Source organism: Ctenopharyngodon idella, chromosome 15 (genome assembly GCF_019924925.1).
Source record: "Ctenopharyngodon idella isolate HZGC_01 chromosome 15, HZGC01, whole genome shotgun sequence".
NCBI lineage: Eukaryota > Metazoa > Chordata > Actinopteri > Cypriniformes > Xenocyprididae > Ctenopharyngodon > Ctenopharyngodon idella.
Genome location: NC_067234.1, coordinates 678,149 through 698,978, shown reverse-complemented (window position 1 = coordinate 698,978; position 20,830 = coordinate 678,149). Strand labels below are relative to the sequence as shown.

Sequence of the window (20,830 nt, the reverse complement as noted above, 5' to 3'; positions counted from 1 at the left end):
CGTCCTGTGTCAGATGTATAAACAAGAAATGCAGCTGCCGGATATTTTCTGCCTACTGCCAAAAATACAATGCCTTCTTCTCCCCTTCCTCCTCATACAATTGTGCCCAGCTTCCGTCACCTCTGGCAAACTTTTTAAACTTCCTAATAGAGTATTCAAACACTTAATGATTCATTATATTGTAAATGAATTATTCAACTAATCATTCACTCACATTTCAGCAGAACTCTGGAAAAGTACTGTAATGCTTTTGTAAATCAAGGCTGCCGGTGATACAGGTAGTTTGTCTAGTTTGCTCTGATTCCTAGCAAATTTAATTATTGGTAACAACACACTTCTGTCCTCAAATAGCATTGCTTGAGGGTGGATCTGCATGGTTAGGCCTCAAGAACTATGGAAGGTCACATGATGCAAATACCTTGACCATAGTTGTCCTTTGTTTCAGTATAACTCTCCAAATGAGTGGCAAAGTCAAAAAATGAAAACATTAATTATTAATAATGCCTTTGTGAATGTGATAGATTAAACCAGCAATAAGAATCCAAGCAATTTCTAAAGGATGCTATCCAGCTAACCAAACTTTCTCCTAATGTAAGAACTTTCCAATTTGGTTAATTTTGGGTGAGCCAAATGACATTCTAAGAATGTTCTTTTTACGTTTTATTATTTTTATTATTTTTTTTATTTTTATATATATAACCATAAAATAATTTTCCCTGAACATTCTGAGAAGTTGTTAGCTGGGTATAGGGACTGATAGCAAACTGAAGTTGTGTTCCTGAAAGCACTTTTGACAGTTAGTTATCTACAGAAAGATAAAGTGTGATAAATGCTGTTAAAGAGAGGAGAGGTGAACAATTAACCTCACATCTTCTAGAGTTTGACTTTGTGGGCTATGAACTATATGAAGTAATGTGTCATTTCCTGTTTATCGCACACCTGTTTTTGGGCCGACTGCCAGCACATACATCCTGGCGATAAAGTGAGTGAAAGAACAAGTCTCTAAATAGCAGTGTCAGTAAAAGCAAAGCATTTGAGACATTTTATGTTATGCGTAAAGGGTCTGTAAAAGCTGTGCCTGCAGGCACTGCCTGTCTTATGTAAGAGACCACAACTATGAAAAATGGGATGGTTACATAATCCCCTCTCAGACAAAACAAAACAGCACTGAGAGGGTTTAGTGTGGTAGTATTTGATTTTTACACAACTGCAAACCTCATTTTGTTGATTTTTATTACATTTTTTTTTAGATTATAAATAGAAAATACACCATTTTAACTTTGAATAGTCTAGAATGCAGCTCTTGCTCTTTGGCAGTACTGTGTGGTTTCATTGTGAGTCACTACATCCTGTGGCTTTCTACACATAACAGAACCAGAGTTGTACTGAGCTATTCAAATGAAAATTAATTGTAAAGGACCAAAACAGTGGAGTATATGACAGGTTGATTGTCATTTTTTCCCTTTTTTTTTTTTTTTTTTTGGACCATGTTTAATAGGTTTATACACCCTAGAGATGACATGTGGAGAGGATATGTACCAATTAAAGCATCAGTGAAATAGAATAAGATACTTGGTTATACCCAGCTAATACAAGGGTAGTACTGGGACAAAAGGGGCACTAGCTAGGATTGGAGCTATTGAACATTTTTAGTCAAAGTAAAAAAAAAAAATTGAACCACTAAATAATAAAGAGAATATAAATTAATATGAAAACTATACATCTGTTTATATCAGGGTTATTATTAACTAAAACTTAACCATAAAAGAAATTTCATTACTCAAAATAAAAGTAACAAATAAAATATTTTAAAAACAAACTTTATTTTAGCTAGTTGCTGAGGAAACATTTCTTATTTTAACTTAATGTACCATAATAAAACTTAATAAAAGCTTTTACATATTTACAAAATTAATAAAAATGACAAAAACACAACAAAATGACTAAAGCTTGAACTAAAATTAAAATGAAAACAGAAAATATACAAATGAAAATGAATTCTAAATATTAATAAAAAAACTACACTCAATGATTCTAATAACACTGGTTCATATGGCCTCCTTTTCAGTAATTTCAGAAGCATTATATTTTCAGCTAAGTACAAAAGTAACAAAGCAGTATCTAAAAGTTTCTTGAAATGTCTTATAGAATCCAAGGTCAATATCCTTGCCTGACCTGGACGTATGTGGAAACTTCAAAAGGATCTGTTCACTCTCAAGTCTCCTCATCTCACAGTGACACTGCCTGACCCATTTACCTACAGTGGCCTGCCCTAACATTACCAGGGATCAGGGACTTCATGACTTGGGCATGAAAATTGTGACCCGTAGTCCAACTGCAAAGTAAATGTTTTAGACTAATTTCACTCGGGCACCTAGCACCTAGTACTCTCTATTACTCCTGAGTCTAATTCTCTTAACGCAGCATGTAATCTGCATGAAAGTGATTTTGACATGATGATACCCAATCTCCATTGCACTGTACAGATTTCCCACATACAAGCTATAAAATTTCCATGACCTTTCCAGTCATGATTAATAATGCTAATGCAGAGATGTTATCAAGCAGACTTGTCTTTCATGTTTAACTCTTCAGGATCATTAACAAAAACGTTAAATCTAACCAGCGAAAAAAAGCAGCCCAAAAAATTAAAACTAAAAATGTAACCTTCCAGTAGGACAGATGAAAGTTGAGACACTCAATCTACTACAAGTTGAAATGGTTTATTAATTTTTGCACCATTTTTGCACCAAAAGTAAAACATCAGAAAGTCATTTACAAATCAGGTCCAACAAGGTTTTAAATAAATGAGATGAGACATTAATTGGTGTTAAGTGGCATTATCATCATTGGCTTCTTTAGCATAAAGCAGACACAGATAAGCATCTAGGTAAAAATAAGCCTGTGGCACAGATTCATTCATAACTGGAATGTATGCTTGTCAGCTTTACATATTAGACACTTAGATAAGTTGTATAAAAATGCTATAAAAAGGCAAAAGATACAATTCCACTGAAGCATTATGGCTCCATTTAAGATAAGCTTTAGCTAAGTATTCTGTGGTCTAAGACTTGCCAACTTTACATATATAGATAGCATCTTCAATAAGAAAGGCTATCATCAATAATCATCGTCAAATCATTCATAAGCACTGTGCCTCACTGCGGCAAGTTGTGAACCTTTGTTACAGATCATATTATAACAATCTAATAAACCTGTTGCAGTCATGCCATCTCCATTTTACTCCAGCTACAAGCTTTGATAGTGAAACAACAAATAAAAAAAAATAATATTAAAAAAAAAAAAAGGAGAAAGAAATTTATTTACATAGTAATTATGCAATATGCAAAGGCTTTATGTTGCTTTTGGCAACCCTATATGAGCATCTATCAGAGTTCTCTCTCATCAGCACCTCAACAAACAGATGAACATCAGTAAAACACAATCACGTCGCATAATGTGTCGGATTGAGGAAGGGATCCCGACACCCTTCAGTTCTTAGTTAACGCCTCTATAAACGGGCTCCACTCATTCTTCTCTGGGTCATACACCTCCATGGTGTTGAGAAACTCGTTACCATCAAAGCCCCCGACAGCACAAAGCACACCGCTCAACACAGCCAGCCCTGCGTTGCTTCGTGCTGACATCATGCTACCTAACATCCTCCACTCGTTCTTGGCTGGGTCATAGACCTCCACACAGCGCAGAGCATGAGAGCCGTCAAATCCTCCAACCACAAAGAGCTTCCCTGGAAGCAATTGGGAAATAACTTAATTAAAGGCAATTTCTGAATTTAACAAGTGTAAGTCATTTTCCAACCAGTGAGAATTTATAACCCTGCTGGACTAGAATGCCATCTATATATCTCCTATTTCAACAAGTCTCCATTTACCTTCATACACAGCCACACCAGCTCCACGACGGGCCACGTTCATGGGGGCCACCAGGGTCCATGTATTGTTTTCTGGGTTGTAGCGCTCTACTGAGTTTAAGCAGTTCCAGGACTCAGCGCCACCAATCACGTACACAAATCCATTTAGCTCGCACACTGCCGCCTGGTGCCTCCCTAAACACAGAAGAGGGACAATAGTCAACCACACATTCAGGTTTGTACAATACAAATCAGTCATTTCAGAATATAAAATTTAATTGACATACTGATGTTGAGGGGTGCACAGCTGGTCCACATTTTTGTCACTGGGTCAAAGGAGTCACAATTCTTCAAGCCCTTTCGGCCACAGGGATCAGATCCACCCACCACAAAAAGCTTGTTTTGCAAGGAACACACACCTGAGAAGAAACGAGAGAGATTATCCACCCCTTAATGAGAACACCACCTTTTTCGGAGGAGCGTGCATGGTACAAACAGTGCAGCTGCAGGCGCCACTGCGGCCACGTATCTAACCAAATTTAGCCGCACCACCAGGAAAAGAAGAGGAGTGAGGTTGGGGTGCCCTCGGGCCGGATAAAGAGGATTGTGGCCGGATGTGGCCCGCGGGCCGCCAGTTGAAGAGCCCTAGTATAATGGATTGGTGCCGTCAGTCTTACAGGGACAGCATCCAAATTTACATAAATTATCACACAGTGATAAAATTACTCATATCTTGATAAAAGATTTGTCATATTGCCCACCCCTAGAGGCATTTGTCTTTCAAAAACATTTTTAGTATAATTTTATATTATTTTAATTTTACATTTTTATGATTTAATTATTAGTTTTTCATTAAACTTACAAAACCCCTGCAGTTCCTTCACAAACACCAGTCTGGGAAACCCTGATGTAATGTTTAATCCACTTCATGTTGTTGATAAAGAACTCAAAAACTTTTCAACTCGCAAGCAAAGGTTTTAGAGTAGGAAACAATGGCAGCAAAACAGAGAGCAAATTTGTGCATGCGTGATGAAAACAGATTTATTTGCACTGCAAAGAGTTTTGCTATCAATTACTTTATTTTTGCAATTAACAAACACAATTAGTTTGATTGCATAAAGACAAAAATCTCAATAGAAGCGATGCATACCTGCATTGCAACGATTGGTGCGGAGCTCAGGAACTTGAATCCACTCATCAGCCTTGGGGTTGTACATCTCTCCACAGCTCAGCTCATCTGAGTGACCGTTGGAGCCACCCATCACATACAGCTCACCCTGAGAGAAAAACCATTCATTCAGCTGTAATAGCAGATGCAGTAAAGCTACTTTAGGACTGGAAACAGTGCACTGTCTTTACCATTAGCACAGCCATCTGGAAGCGAGCTCGTGGAGTGCGCATGGGAGCGATGAAAGTCCAACAATCCTTCTTTGGGTCGTAACACTCCACTGTCCTTAAGCACTCTTCTCTGTTGTAACCACCTAGACAGATAACATCACATCTTCACAAACCTATGACCTGCTCATGTTTCCATCTATGACCATTTATTGTGTCATGCTATGTGGTTCTTTCGTTTTTGTATTTGTTCTTCTCCAGCTCCACCACTATCAACACTGAATGTTTGTTTTGCAAAATTTGCATGAATGACACGAAAAGGCCTACATGACATCTGTGCATGTTCTGCTCTGATAATAAAGAAAAAAATAGAAAATAGATTTTAATAACAGAGCCGCAAACTCACAAAAGGTGAAAAAGGTGACATGTTTACAAATATATTGTTGTTGGGGGGTCTGGGGGCAACATTTGCTTCAAGTGAGAAAAAAAACAAACAAACAAAAACAAACATTTATTGACACTAAGGCTGGGCATTGACAAATTTCACAATTGGATTTGATTTCGATTCACAAGCTTGTGATTCAATTTCAATTCGATTAACTTTGATTCAATATTGATTACTTTGGGGCCTATCAGGTACAGTACATGACAAAATTTCCTCAAAGAAAAAAAAAAAAAAAAAAAAAGTCTCTCAACTTATGCTGTAAACTATACAAGGAACTTGCACATAAGGACATTTTTATAATAATGTTATAATACATTTTTAATGACAATTATGTTTCTACTAATTTTTTTATATTAACATTTAAATGGTGGGTGCTATAAAACTGATTTATTTAAACATTCAATATTGAAGAACAGGTTAAGTAAAAATACAACGAATGCGCGATATAGTGCATATATTAAGCTAAATGCTCCCCTCCAAGTTAATTTTTCTTGCGGACTAATGATTTATTGGACTTTTCTGAGGTAAATGGGAGATTGTTTACAAGCAGTTTTATTGACGCTTTTCTGCGGTTGTTACTGTATCTTTCAACATACCTTCTGATGTTTATTCATGTTTATTTCATGTTGTAATTAGTAAAACTCAAGAGACAGACTGCAACAGCTGAAGAGACAGATTGCGACAGCTCAAGAGACATCTATGGTCTCACTTCAGTCTATGGGAAAGTAGCCCATTTTCATACCTGCAGCAATGAGCTTGCTGTCCAGTTCAGCGGTTCCCAGGCCTGAGCGAGCGTAATGCATTGGCTTCAACAGCTTCTCCTGCAGATCTTCTGATTGAGTCTCCAAGCTGGGGCTCTTCAGCACGCATGGTGTAGCAGATGGGGAAGTATGAGGACTGGTGCGGCCATGCAGGGAGATCACACATAGCATGCCTCTCAGAACAGCCAGACACAGGTATGAATTATCTGCAAGAGACATCTAGTTAATTTACACAAAAACAGGTTTCTTACTTCTTGTAATCAACAAAAACCCAGGATTTTCTAGTAGATAAGGATATTTTTTATTAATTAAAAAAAATAAAATAAATTCACAAACAGGAAATTTTAGAGCAGAGTAAAAAGAAAAAGTCCACTATAGAAATCTTCATCACTTTAAGCATGGAAATCATGCTTAACTTAATTTTTTGATCCAGGTAACATGACCATTGGGACCCTGCATAAATAACTATGGAAATTTATAGCATAAAAGTTTGAAGCACTATAGACTTACTGGTGGTCTTCTCGGATGCAATGTACTTCCATTCGTGCTTGTTGAACTGGCTGATGGAGGGAGAGAGGCTGCCAGAGGCGCCTGAGCTCATCTCGTCTCTCTCTCGAGGAGGCTTCTTCTGCAAAACCAAACCAGGCAGCTCTAAACCTGCCCAAACGTCACCCCCTATCTCTACTGCATGCATACAGACTTAGGGCCAAAGGCTAAACCCATTCCATCCAGTGCCAATACCACCATTTAAGGTCTTCCACAGTGCAAACACAGCTAAGACAGGTGGTAGTTTACAGATCTGCCTTTTAGTGCAAACCACCTGAAACATTATCAAATGGGAGCCATGCTATTCTACAGCAGAGAAGGCAGTGCACTGGAATGGGAGGACTGAAATCCAGTCATGTACCTGCACAAACTGGATGTGGTCATCCTCAGAGCTGCAGACCTCTGCCTGCCCCTCAAGCAGGCTCCCATCATGCAGTTTGTGATCTGCTGAGTAGTACAGCGTTTGCACCTGCAACAACAAAACACCAACAAGACCCATGTGGGTGTTTCCATAACAAGAACAAAGCAATGTTCTGCCTTGTTCCTTGAAGCAGTGGAGTCAGCTGCTATGAGGGAGGTCCTTGACAACTGTGTACTGCCTGGACCTTGAGGGAGCCATGACCTTTCACATGTCTACAGTCACTGTGATAGTAGAAATTGCTGGAAGGAGAGATCATTCTAACTATAAGTAACTTCGCTTTGGGTCAAAGAGCTATCTAAACAAATGATCGCTGCACAGTGGGATTGGAAAAAAAGCTGCAACGCTCTCGGGAACACTGCACAGATGGGAGCACATGGCTTTTGGTAGGTTGACTTAGTACCACTGATGGTTGGGATCTTGCATTCTTCTTCAGGGCTGGACAAATCTGCTGTTGATGTGTATACTAAACCTACAGGAGATATGGGGAGATCAATGGGGAGGACCAGCCATTAGAATCAAATTAATAATAGTCCAAAAAGCCCTGTTGGGGAGAAAATGTTAAGTCACAAAGACAATTCAGGTCAATACAGTCAAGGGAAAGAAAGCGAAGGGGCGGGAAAAAAAATCAGACTTAACATAGTTTGTTCGGCTCACCTGGAAAACCGTTCAGTTTCAGTATTTTTGAGGAGCACGTACTGCAAAATTTACAAGGTTAAAGGCAAAACTATGGGGGCAGGGGAAGTGGGGGAACCTGAGTCAACCTTTTGAACAGAAATTCAGGAGACATGAGCAAAGTGAAAGGAAAGGGTACATATAAAGCCATAATACTGACCTCTTCCATTAGTTTCTCCAGGGGATCTCCATTCTTCCACAGGCTGCGCTGCACCCAGCTTATCACCTTTGAGTACAGTTTGCCATTACCAGGCAAGTTCAGGTTCTCCTCTAGCATAACCTCCAGCTATATAGACACAGTTATGAATGGAATTATACAAAAAAGTAAATGCAAAAAACATAATTAGTATTTAAAATTATATTATATTATATTATATTATATATATATATATATATATAGATATACTTTTAGTCGAGGAAGTTTAAGGAAATCATCCTGTTCTGAAATCTCCTGAAGATGGTCCTGGATATAGCCATCAATCTTGCCCAGAAGCCGCCCATCAGCCATGCTGCTAGCAAAGTTGCGGTATGAAATGGCACTTTGGGAGTCTATTTTTGATAGCAGGTAATCTCCACAGATCTGAAAAACAGGATTCAGGATATCAGGGAACAGTACCGCAGTGTATACATTAGAGAATTCTGACCATGTAAATGCCTGTACATGCCTGTTTGACCCTCTCCAATTTGAGCTTCTTTGCTGCAGAATAGACATCTCTGACCAGATCTTTATCTGCCTTCAGTCTGTCAACAGGAGAATATGGGGATATATGAGACCTGTATGTCCTTGACATTATAAAAGGTGTAATGAAAAGTTTAAATGCCATGTGATATGTACTGCGCTGTGTAGGCATAGTTCAGCAAGATCTCCACAGCATCAGGGTTGAGGTCGTCGAATTTAACCAGTGAAATCCCACCCTGTGGCTCAGAGTCAGCATTGAAGATTTCAAAGAGGCAAGGACTGCAGCAAGCCAGCACAGCCTTATGGGCCATCAGCTCATGTCCACAGACCTGTAGAAGTACCATAATAAAGAATGTTGTGAGTGGGTACAGAGAGCATTATACAAAAGTTTGAGGTCAGTAAGATACTTTTTGAAAGAAATTTATTTCAAAGAGGATGCATTAAATTAGAGCTGCACAATTAATCGTTACAAGATCGCAATCTCGATTCAAACACCCATGCAGTCTTATTCCTAAATGACAACGGTTCGGCAAGGTCTAAACTTTTGACAAACACTCAAATCAACCACACAGTGTCATTATTTCTGTGTTACAATAATTTAAATTATCACAAAAGGTCTGGTAAAAAAAAAAAAAATAGTTCGGGTATAAACACTGATGTCTACGGTTGCGCTAAAAATAGAGTAAACTTTTGAAAGTAACTTGATGCTTTAAAGACTGTATCAATTACATGGTTACACCAGTAGGTGGTGGTGTGACTATTAAAAAAAAAAAATTGTAATTGAATCGTTCATTCAAGAGATTTGTTCAAAAAGCATATTCATCCAGAATTGAAACAAGTGAAGTCTTAACGAGGGAGTCATTGAATTATTCTTTAATTTAAACATTTAATTCATTAAAATTAATTTAATATTTTTAAGCAGCAATTAACATTTTGTCAGAACCTCTAGTAAATTACATGTTATTTTGTTTAGTTGTCTATTTAGAATCGTGGAAGAATCAAGATCTCCATTTAAAAAAAAAAAAAAAAAAAAAAAAAAAAAAAATCACTGTTACCACAAAAATACTGAACTGCACAACTTTTCAACATTGTGAAATGTTTCTTGAGCATCAAACCAGCATATTAGATTTATTTCTGAAAGATCATGTGATACTGAATTAACTTAAACAAATTTTTTAAAATTGTAATATTTCACAATATTACTATTTTTACTGTACTTTTGATCAAATAAGTGCAACCTAGTTTGTTCAAGAAAAAAAAAAAATCTTACTGAACCCAAATTTTTGAACGGTAATACAGTATACGTGTACATGTATACAGTATCACAAGGAAGGCATGTTTATTTTTCCTGAAACAAAGGGGGTCTTACCAACAGTCTGACATCACAAAACTGGCCGCTTTTACGCAAAGCATTCATCTTGGCCACAGTAGAGTCAAGGAAACTCTCATCTTCAAATATTAAATATCCGTTGGGAGTCATTTTGGTGGATCTATCAAAGTCAAGGTGGATAGAGGCAAACACAGCAAAATGAGAACTTCTCTTTTAGCATTTACAAATATGTGATGAGAAGGCCCACATGAAATCTGGGCAGTTTTGTACCACATTTTCTGCAATATCTGTGTGGGGATATCTGTGTAATGGCTTTAAACATGGTTTGTGTTAAACTGAGCTGATAGTACTACACTTATATTGGAAGATGAGGGCATAAGTAGCCAAATATTTAATATATGAACATGTAAGGAGTGGGGGGATGTGAAGAACTCACTTAGGGTGCTTTCACACTTGGTTCGATTGCCTGGTCTGAACAAGAATTCGATTGCTCCCCCTTCCCCACTGGATTGTGTTCACATTATATTATTTGGGTCCGAACCGTGGTGCTTTTGCATCAAAGCAGCAACTGTTTACCCCTGTTGCTTTGTAACGGCGACACCGGAGAAGGCGGCAAAATGCAGTGTTGCTCACCTCACTTTTATATTTCGGTTTTTGAACTTGCACAATTTAGTAGGATTGCATTCATATTATCAGTGAACCTTAATGGAGTTCACATGATCCGTACCCCAGACCACTTATTTTATGCAGACTAGGGTACGGGTCGCAGGTGCGATTGGAAAAAGAGTGTTCCCATCATCCAAAAAAAATGAAAGTGCTAAAGTGTGAAAGCACCCTGAAATTCTGCAGAAATCCCCACAGATTGCGAAAGTCTGTGGACACAGATTCCACGTAGGTCTTGTGAAGAAACAAACCTACCAAACAGATGTAACAGAAGAACAGTCTTGCTCTAAGGCACTTTAGTAGACCTTTCAACAGAGAAGAAACAGCGGCTGCACCAATCGTGTCTGATGTCACTCAGTGGGTTAAAGAATACAAGTTCTACAACCTTGATTATGCATGATGACCTAAAGAAGTGAAAGAGAAACACACTGAATTCATCCATGACAATTTAACTGCAGCTAGTATGAGGAAATGATTCTTGAGCAGCAAATCAGCATATTAGATTGACAATTACAAATTTAAAAAAAAAATTTAAATAGAAAAAAAAAAAACTTATTTTAAAATTGTGATATTAGAATATTACAGTTTTTACTGTATTTTTGATTAAATAAACACAGCCTTGGTGAGCATAAGAGACATTTTTTTTTAAAGATGTTACCGACCTTTTTTTTCAGTTTAACTTAGTCAGGGGTTCACAAACCTTTTCACCAATGAATTCCACTGAAGTTTCCAGTAGTTTCAGATTTCTGGGATATTTAACTTTCAGTGTCAACTATAAATATTTTACAGCTGTAGAAAACTTTGTATTGATTATAGAAAGTCCCATGTCTTTTCCAGGCATGGAAAATCCCAATTATATCACCCTGAGATTTGTAGGTTTTCAAAGGCTGTGGAAACCCTGAAAGGGTTTACCAAAATTGTAACCACCAACTTGGATAAGTCAACCAGTGTTTTTGGTTTGTATCAATATTCTCGGGTCATATTGCTTTTAAAAAAAAATGTTAAACTGTAGGGCTAAACAACTGCAACATTATATAGAAAACAAACAAACTGTAGTTTAAAACCTAATTTACTTTCTAAACCTGATAATTTACATTTAATGTCCATAAACAAAAGGAGCCAGGAAAAACAAAACAACTGCTGAACTGACGATACGCTCAGTGGTTTTTATATTTCCGGGTTTAATGTTTGTTCAAGGCGCGAGAGACACGCGACCCGGAGCTCGAGGAGGAACTGAGCTTTCCAGATTAAACCAGTACCGCCGAAACAAACGCACGTGACCTCTCATAACCTTATATTCAAAACAGGTGCAATATAAACATCATATTACAGGTCTGGAGCAAGCTGACAGGTCATGTGACAAAGACAAGATACTTTATACTTATTGATATGACACATTTATTTGAAAAAGATTTAAGCAGAACGAGAGCCTCAGTCACCATTCAATTGCACTGCATCGTTTTGCCATTCAACGGAAGTTAATAGTGACTGAGGCTGTCGGTCAACAACATTTTGCCTAACATCTGTCATTTTCATCTTTAAGTGAACTACATCTTTAACCGTCAATCATAAATCATAAAACGTAATATGGTGTTAAACGGTCAGTTAAAGTGTTATTATTCCGATCTATGAAGTCGAGTCAAAAGCAGAAGCTGAGTCTTTTGTACACTGAACCACGTTTATCATAATATATAAAACTGGATATTTTATCGATGTTCCTCACCCGAAATTCAAGCTGTAGGGCAATCGTTCAGGCAAAACAGCAAACAGATACTAAAAGTGGCCTTTTCTCAAAACAGGATTTTTCTAGTCACTTCACAAGCTCGACTAACTTTAACACCACTTTAACCTTCCCCTAACCATCAAAAACGCTTTAATTTTAAAAACAAAACATGAGAAAAACGTCTTACCGATTTCCTTTGTCTGTTTAAGATCATGAACATCATATCTACTTAGGGAAAAGAGTGATTATCCGTCCAAAGAACCGCCGTTAACGAGATGTGCCACACCGAAGAGCGCGCGCTTAACTATTCTACGTCACTAATGACGAGAGCTCAGTAGCACGGTGGGAGGGACAAATAATGGCGCTCATCCCTAACTTGCTTATAATGACACTTTACAGTTGTTAAAAAAAGAATAAATGTTGCTTAAAGGATGTATTGTATTATATCTGGACCTATATGATAAGAAACGCGTTGCATGGAATGCCAGTGTGAATATGCAGTGAGCATGATTGGCTGTATGTTACCAACCATTATTCACTTTAATCACAGTAGATCAGTTCTTACCCCCCACCTAGCAACCAGAACACAGTGCAATTCATTCATGGAGAACAGGTGTGTCCAGACACTATCTATATCAAATTGTAGGTGTTTACATTTTGGAGCAGGAGCAAATGCTTGAGGTTTAAAGATAGTGTTGTTGTATTATTCATATCTTTTGATTCTAATCTATACTAATTAGATAGATAGATAGATAGATAGATAGATAGATAGATAGATAGACAGTGCTTTCAGGTCAAAATGAACATACATCTTAACAAGCAAAAAATATGAGGCCAATAAAAGAGACTGTAAGGAGTATCACTGCACAAAACAATTACAAGTAAATAGATGTCATGTTTACTGTGATGTCATTTTGCATTTTATTCCATTTCCTCTGTGGAGATCTGTATTATGTAACCACCTCGTCATGGGCACAACTGAAGCGCCTCCACCTCAGCCTGCTGTCTCCATGGTTTCCAGCCACTTAGAAAAAGAAACATGAATATGTAGACAGACATGCCTCCTCCTGCCTTCCCTCTACGGATCTCTCTATGCAAACTTGTTCAGCTGAGCATAGGTTACATAAGACACTCAGCTGAACCGTGTTTGACAACATACTAAGTCACTAAGCTCACATCAATGATGATACAGTCTGCAGATATACTATTAATCTGATGAATGTTTCAATTTGCAGTTATTATTGTGTATAGGTTCGTATCACAAGGAATATAGGAATGATAGTGTGCGTGTTTCTGGCCACCGGAAACAAACTCTGCAAGGATTTTAAACTGTGCTCTATATGGAATTTAATTTAATTTTTAATTTTTAAATCTTTCTGGGTTGATTTCTGCACCTAAATTTGCTCACTTGAACTTGTCCCTAAAGCTGGTTTGGAAGTGATAATCATTATTAAAAATGGAAGGCTATACAAATAAATTTAATTTAAAATTTAAATTGAACATTTTTCTTTTTCCTAATATTGCCATAGATCTAATTAACCCATTATTTTCAAGGTAAAATAAAAATAAGTTATTATACCTTTAGTGGAATAATAAATAAAAGCCAATTACTACATTTTGGACAAATCTTTATTTTAGGTCTGCTTTGACTGCTTTCTATGTTTGTTTGTTTTTTATTATAATTGTACTATTTTTATATTTTAAGAAGGCGCACCTCTCTCTATTTAGGTTTATTCTGCAATAACGATAGGCAGACTGTACATTGTTACTTTGTAAGCAGGGAACCAGTAAAGTGTTTTGGTTACGCAAGCCATTTAAGTTTAGTAGTATAATTGTGTGAAAATGCTGTGCACTTATGTCTCCATAGCAACTGCCACACAGAAAACAATGTCAATTCACTTGTAAAACACAATGGGCTAATAAAGCCCCTCTGCTGCTTCTGACAGGTGACCCATGATTACTCATATGGAGATGTATAAACATACACATTTGGCATGACAACAGAGTATAATAATTCTCAGATAGTCTTGACTCTTGAGCCGCACTTCAATAATCAAGACTTCTCATCACTCAGGAATGAGCTCTAGTTTTATTTTAGTAATACAAGTGTGTTTCATTGCTCTAATTAAATTCAGCTGTGGCAGTATTATGATATTTATTTAAGTATATTTATAAACAAACTACTTTTTATATATTTGTTTGGAAGCAATGACATATTCAGGCTCTTCGTATTAAATTAAATAAATGTTACTCTAAATATTGATATATGTAAAATATGCCTAAAATGTGCCATTAGAATGTAAAGGAAGGCAGGGTTCATGTTTTTATTGTCCATATTGATTTTTTTATACGGACAACGCACAATCAACTTGTCAGACTATTGTCACTGAGGTATGATGTCATTTATATGAGCTTTTTGCAAATGTTGGTAGTAATAATATGTATGTATAAAGTCATTGCCATTTACAAGAAAGAAGTTCATTACCTTCCTGTTATTGATACCTAAATTTAAAAAATGTGTATGATTAAATATACAACCTAGTCTTCTTTTTAGGAACAGACTTAAAAGTTTTAATCTTTTTGTTTGAAATCATGTTTGTTAATTTGGATGTTGTGCTGTATTTTGTAAGACTGTATATTTAATTCATAGTTATCCACCCACTCCTGCTCTAGTTCTCAGTCTTATATAAGACTTCAGAAATGGCATATTTAAAACCTCTTCTCTCTACGTTATTTTTGGATGCACTAGTTTCTAAGAAATCAAAATAATCATGTTATAAGTACAGAGTGATTCATTCCCATGAAATCACAAACCCATTAATCTTTAACTTCATTATCAGTATTTCCAAAGATATTCACCCCATCATTGATCTTTGAACTTGTCACATGATACCACTTTTTGTGACCCACATTTGCACTCGCACATTTATATGATATGAGTCTTTGCATAAACAAAGTAGAAGCATGTAAGTGCAGAGAAAACAGCGCCCCCTTGTGATTGCTATGCACGTGCTCGACTCTCATTGTAAACACTGTGATGTCTGTAGCATCTCAAGCGTTTATAGCGGCAAAATATTAAAGTGTAGAAAGTCCTGTAGGATAGTTACACATTCTGAATATTGAAAATGTAACATAATGTAACTATATTTAAAAGATACACGTCTTTGTTTTGAAAGTGCGTAAAATGCGGGAATATGTCCTTTTTTGATCTAGGTTTGTAGGTGTGGATGTTTTTCTACTTCAGTAGGGTTCTCTGCAATCTGTAAATTATACTAATATTTTCAAATGTAATTATTTTTTATTTTAAAGATGCTTCCAATGTACTGCATGCTATGTGAACCACTTGCAGAATCTGTGAAAATGTACAAAATTTTAACAAAATAAGAGAGATCATACAAAATGCATGTTATTTTTTATTTAGTACTGTCCTGAGTAAGATATTTTACATAAAAGATGTTTACATATAATCCATAAGACAAAAAAATAGCTGTATTTATTAAAATGACCCAGTTCAAAAGTTTGTGATTCTTAATACTGTGTGTGGTTACCTGGATGATCTACGACTGTTTTTTTGTTTTGTGATGGTTGTGAGATCCGTCTTTTCACATGGAGGACAACTGAGGGACTCAAACACAACTATTAAAAAAGGTTCAAACATTCATTGATGCTTCAGAAGGAAACACGATGCATTAAGAGTCAGGGGGTGAAAACTTTTGAACAGGACGAAGAGGTCCAAATTTTTCTTATTTCGCTTGATCATTTTTTTTAATTTAGTACTGCCCTTCGGAAGCAACAGAAAATACTTGCATGTTTCCTGGAAGACAAATTAAATACAATTTACCTTGATCTTCAAATTCCATTTGTTAAAATTATTAACATTTTCACAGATTCTGCGAGTGGTTCACATACTTTTTCTTGCAACTGTATATATATATATATATATAATTTGTTTTGTTTTTTTTTACACACACCATTTAATTTTAGTTAATGTTTATTTTTAGTTTATATGGCTTTGGTTTTAGTTAACAAGAATAACCCAGACACACAACAGCCACAACAGCTTTCTACACACCTCAAATAGGTCTTCTGGTTTGCACATTTAATCAACAGATGGAAAAGAAAACAGACTGTATTTATTTCATTTATTTTTCAAAAGAACCATACAATATAAAAGGAACATTTTATAAGGCAGTTGGTAAACTAGTTCATAATTTTTGCACTTAATCAAATCATTGACTGGCGTGATGCAAACTCAACATTCACTTAGAGCCGTAAATGAACAAGTAGAGACTTCCTCGCGTTGTTTATGTATGGCTTCAAGTATGGCAAAAATAAGTAGACCACAGTGGAAGCAAAATTCTCCATTGCAGTTTGAGCGCTTGCTTCTGTGTTTGGTGGGAATTGTGAGAGTACACAAACACTCGTGTCTCAGAGGTTAGCTATATCATCAGCACCTGACATAAAGTCTGAGTTCAAAGTTAAGAAATAATGTTAATCATGTTCTACGATTGGTAACACAGTTCAAAAATGATGTGATCAAAATATACATAAGCTTTTGTTGGACAATTCGATTAATACTCAGCGTTATAAAAAAAAATTAAATTCATCGTTTTTGTAAAGAGTACAAAAACACACTAATATTAATCAACAATAAAAACCTTTTTGGCAACTTAAGAAAAGTTATTCCCTTTTTTGTTTCTTAAAATGTGATCCCGGTGTGATATGAAACCAAAGAGAAAATGGAAACGTGTGAATTACTGAAGGGGTTGTGGAGGAAAATAAACACTCTGATCACAAGAAATTGAGCTGGAAATCTCCCTCTTGAAAGCACAGGCGTTCAAATGAGGCTAGATTCAACAACCAACTCTGAACTAATATATTATGCAGAGCATGCAAGTAGGAAAAAAGAAAATACTGATGTTGGCATGTTCCATAAACCAGCTCTGATTATGCTTAAAAGGGAGCAGATGAGCAAGAGAGTGTGAAGAGAACTTCCTCTACAAACTAAAGCTTGATCACCTTCCAAAAGCTTCTCCCAAAAATAAAAATGCTGTCATCATTTATTCACCCTCATTTTGGTTAAAACCTGTATGAGTTTCTTCTGTGCAACAGAAAAGAAAACAAAAAGGTTTTGGAATGTTGATAGGACTCAAACGTTCTTCAAAAATCTTCTTTTGTGTTCTACAGAAGAAAGAAAATACAGGTTTGGAATGATATGAGAGTGAGTAAATGAGAGAATTTTTTATTTTGGGGACAACTGTTCCTTTAAATAAATCAAAAAACAATGACATGACTGTGTAATGATTTAGTCATGTGATTACATGCACTGTTTGTTCTGTTCTGTTGAGAATTTACGTAGAGACAGGTATGAGAATGTGAAGTACGTGAAGTGGACGAGTAAAGAGACGTTTCCTTTGATAATAGCTAAAATGTCTGTGCTTAATATCTACTGAGGTCAACAAGAACATTTTCTCATCACCATTCCGTTAACATAGATCCAAGGTGCTTATCTTCACTGCAACAAATCCAAATGGGACTGTAATGTTTGATCGTTTTAAAAAAAGATGAGAGGTGAGTGACTGGACATCCTCCACAGTTTGGCAGTGTGGGCAGAAACCAGACCACGAGGGCTTGTGCCAGCCAGTCCCTCCGCCAATGGTGCTGAGGTGCTGAACATTAAACGGTCTTCCTGGCCGTGAGCACTCTGACGATGGAGCCCACGCCGCCTGCTGAGAGAGCCTATATGGACAGAGAGAGAGAGAGAGAAAGAGAAAATGAATATAGCGAGAATTATCATTTTTTTATAATATTCCTTTAAAGAAATGTGTTTACCTTTTCATGCCACTGAAGAAGGATGGCACTACTGTTGTCAGAGGGTTTTTCAAAGCCCTTGTAGATGTACTTCATGAGCAGATCGACTCCAGCCTTATCCAGAGACTGAACAGCCTTTTCTATATCGCTAGCCTTGAACGAGCTGAGCACTTTCAACACGAGGCCTTCAGCCCGGTCCTGCACACATACACACACATATAATGAGCTACCCTTGAAAATAAATGCATCTTTAATCCATTCATTTAAGATGATTATACACCTCCAATCTTATATGGCCACCCAAACAAGAGAATTTAAGTAACTTATAGAAATGCCATGAAATGTGTATTTTACATACTTAAAAATATTAAAATACTTTATTAACATCTATAAAAAGCATGAATTATATTTATCTATAATACATAAAAATATGCATAATATATAAAACATGTATAATTCTTTGCTTTTATTATTATTTTTACTATTATTATTTTACTATACATTTACTATTATTATTATTTATTATCATTATCTTTTTGTATTTATTGTTGTAAAGCACAGCACATTAGTCAACATATGTTGTTTTTAATGGTGTTATATAAATAAAACTGGCATTGACATTGATATAATACTTTATCAATGTCATTCTACATTCAATATTTGAGTTTACATTGAGAATAAAATCTGTCTCTAGACGTATGGGCATTAAGCTTACACTGTAACAGACGATTAATTTGTTAATTGCAATTATTTGTAAGACAATTAATTGTTAGGCAAATATTTGTGATCATGATCACCTAAGTAAAATTCTCAACCTGCTAGGGGACCTAAACAAACCTCTAGGTCTAACTTCAAGAGAACCACTGGTAGGGGATGATTATGTTAAAAGTTTAACATGACTGATAATTTAAGGACTGGTTTTACAGACAGGGCTTAGACTAAGCCAGGATTAAGCCTTAGTTCAATTAGGACATTTAAGTAGCTTGTATAAACGTATCCTAGAAAAAAAAGAAAAAAAAAAGAAAAAAAGAAAACATTACTGTTGTGCATTTTGAGACAAATCAATGGCACTGACATATTTCAATATACGTCAATGCAAGTTGCTTTCAGCTCAAACAGCTCAAACATGCATTTTAGTCTGGGACTAGCTTAAGTCTTGTCTGTGAAACTGGGGTATGATAATTCAGAGTGATTTTGCTTTTACTTACCTTCACATTCTGGTTCTTGGTATTGATAGGTGGATTCTTCAATACTGCCTGCAAAGCCCCCATCAGGTTACCTGTATCAGGCACTAAGGAAAGCACCGCAGGACGCCTGAAATCAAATCTACTCACTAATAACATTCACTCTTAATTATCACTATTCATTCTATTATAGTTATTATTATGCAACTACTATAATATGTGGGAAATTATATAATATAATTTATAAAGTGTAAAGAATTAAGAGCACCCTCAGATTTTAATCTTGCAACCGGAAGTCGGTGGCATCCGGAAGTGTTTCTACAGCAACCCCATTCTAAATAATTGCCACATCTTTAGGGTATAGGTTATGTGCTAAACTCTTCGAACATTATAGTCGCAATTTACCGGTTTAAAAAAAAACTTGAAGAGTTGAATCCGCAATGTAAACTTGTAATGACAATGTGAAAGATGCATGACCTAAATGAATGAAGTGACTGACTACCACACCCATGTCTGGACGAGAGTGCAAAAATAATTAATTTTAGAAACTTAACGCCAACACATCAAGTGTTTTTTAAAAAACGACAAATCAAAATGCCATACTGCAAGTAAGCAAGAAATCTATGAAAAGTAACCATAAAAGTAATGGGACTGAAAGGATATGATCTGATGAGAGAATCCACCTCAGCCTCATCCGGACCTATTTGATTTTCTCCGCCGTCCTCCTCGTCGACAAACTTGTTTTCGTCGTACTCATCTATATCAACCTTTCTGAATCGATCGGATACTGTGTTCTTCGACATGGCTGGTTCAATCAATCAATTAGAAAATCCTAGTTTAAACAGAATAGTCCCAGCACTTTCAGGAAGCAGCTCGGTGCTTGTTGACTTCCGCATAGAAAGCCCCCTAGTGTCTGTGGCCTGAATTATCACCTACACGTGTCATCTTATGTCTAACTCTAGACGGCACCCATTTTTTTTTTTTTTTTTTTTTTTTTTTTTTACAATTTGGGTTGGACGTTGCTGTGTTGATGTGTATATTAACAACTATGTAAAAAAATTTAATTCTCCCCAACCTTTTTTTGACTTTCTTTTAGGTTTCAATCAGTGACATGAATGTAGTTAACTCTTTTTATACTTAATAATGTTATCCTGCACCACATTATTATAATGATGTGTGTTCATATACTTTTCTTTAGTCAGACATGAGTTAAGGTTAATACTGAGTAAATGTGATTTCTCCAGCAATCCAGCAGATGGCGACATAGGCTAAATGAATGCGTTTCCAAAGTTGAAAAGCGCTCATTCATGCTATCAAATTTGATTAGCAAGCAATGCCAAAATGTTCTACCAGTGTATTAGGGAAGATAACGGGCTGTACAAGTAGCCT

At 36.3% G+C, this 20,830-nt stretch overlaps 2 protein-coding genes across 3 annotated transcripts; both read right to left on the bottom strand.

Annotated features, from left to right (window-relative positions):
• Window positions 1-2,707: 2,707 nt before the first annotated feature.
• Window positions 2,708-12,800, bottom strand: LOC127496285 (influenza virus NS1A-binding protein homolog B). 2 transcript variants are annotated; one of them, XM_051864108.1, is made up of 15 exons: window positions 12,634-12,800; window positions 10,979-11,127; window positions 10,100-10,220; window positions 8,887-9,059; window positions 8,717-8,792; window positions 8,458-8,631; window positions 8,212-8,337; window positions 7,320-7,427; window positions 6,923-7,040; window positions 6,394-6,618; window positions 5,231-5,352; window positions 5,022-5,148; window positions 4,159-4,290; window positions 3,893-4,066; window positions 2,708-3,748 (listed from the first exon to the last, which is right to left on the bottom strand). In XM_051864108.1, the coding sequence occupies exons 3-15, from the start codon at window positions 10,208-10,210 to the stop codon at window positions 3,492-3,494; spliced, it is 1,923 nt and encodes a 640-aa protein (XP_051720068.1). In that variant the 5' UTR covers window positions 10,211-10,220; window positions 10,979-11,127; window positions 12,634-12,800; the 3' UTR covers window positions 2,708-3,491. The 2 variants fall into 2 exon arrangements, with proteins under 2 accessions (XP_051720068.1, XP_051720070.1); XM_051864110.1 differs by lacking the exon at window positions 10,100-10,220.
• A 3,774-nt stretch (window positions 12,801-16,574) lies between these two features.
• LOC127495823 (actin-related protein 2/3 complex subunit 5-A-like) lies at window positions 16,575-20,364 on the bottom strand. The gene is made up of 4 exons (XM_051863160.1): window positions 20,106-20,364; window positions 19,466-19,539; window positions 18,279-18,455; window positions 16,575-18,185 (listed from the first exon to the last, which is right to left on the bottom strand). Exons 1-4 carry the CDS (start codon window positions 20,242-20,244, stop codon window positions 18,123-18,125), a joined length of 453 nt encoding a protein of 150 aa, XP_051719120.1. The 5' UTR covers window positions 20,245-20,364; the 3' UTR covers window positions 16,575-18,122.
• Window positions 20,365-20,830: the final 466 nt, after the last annotated feature.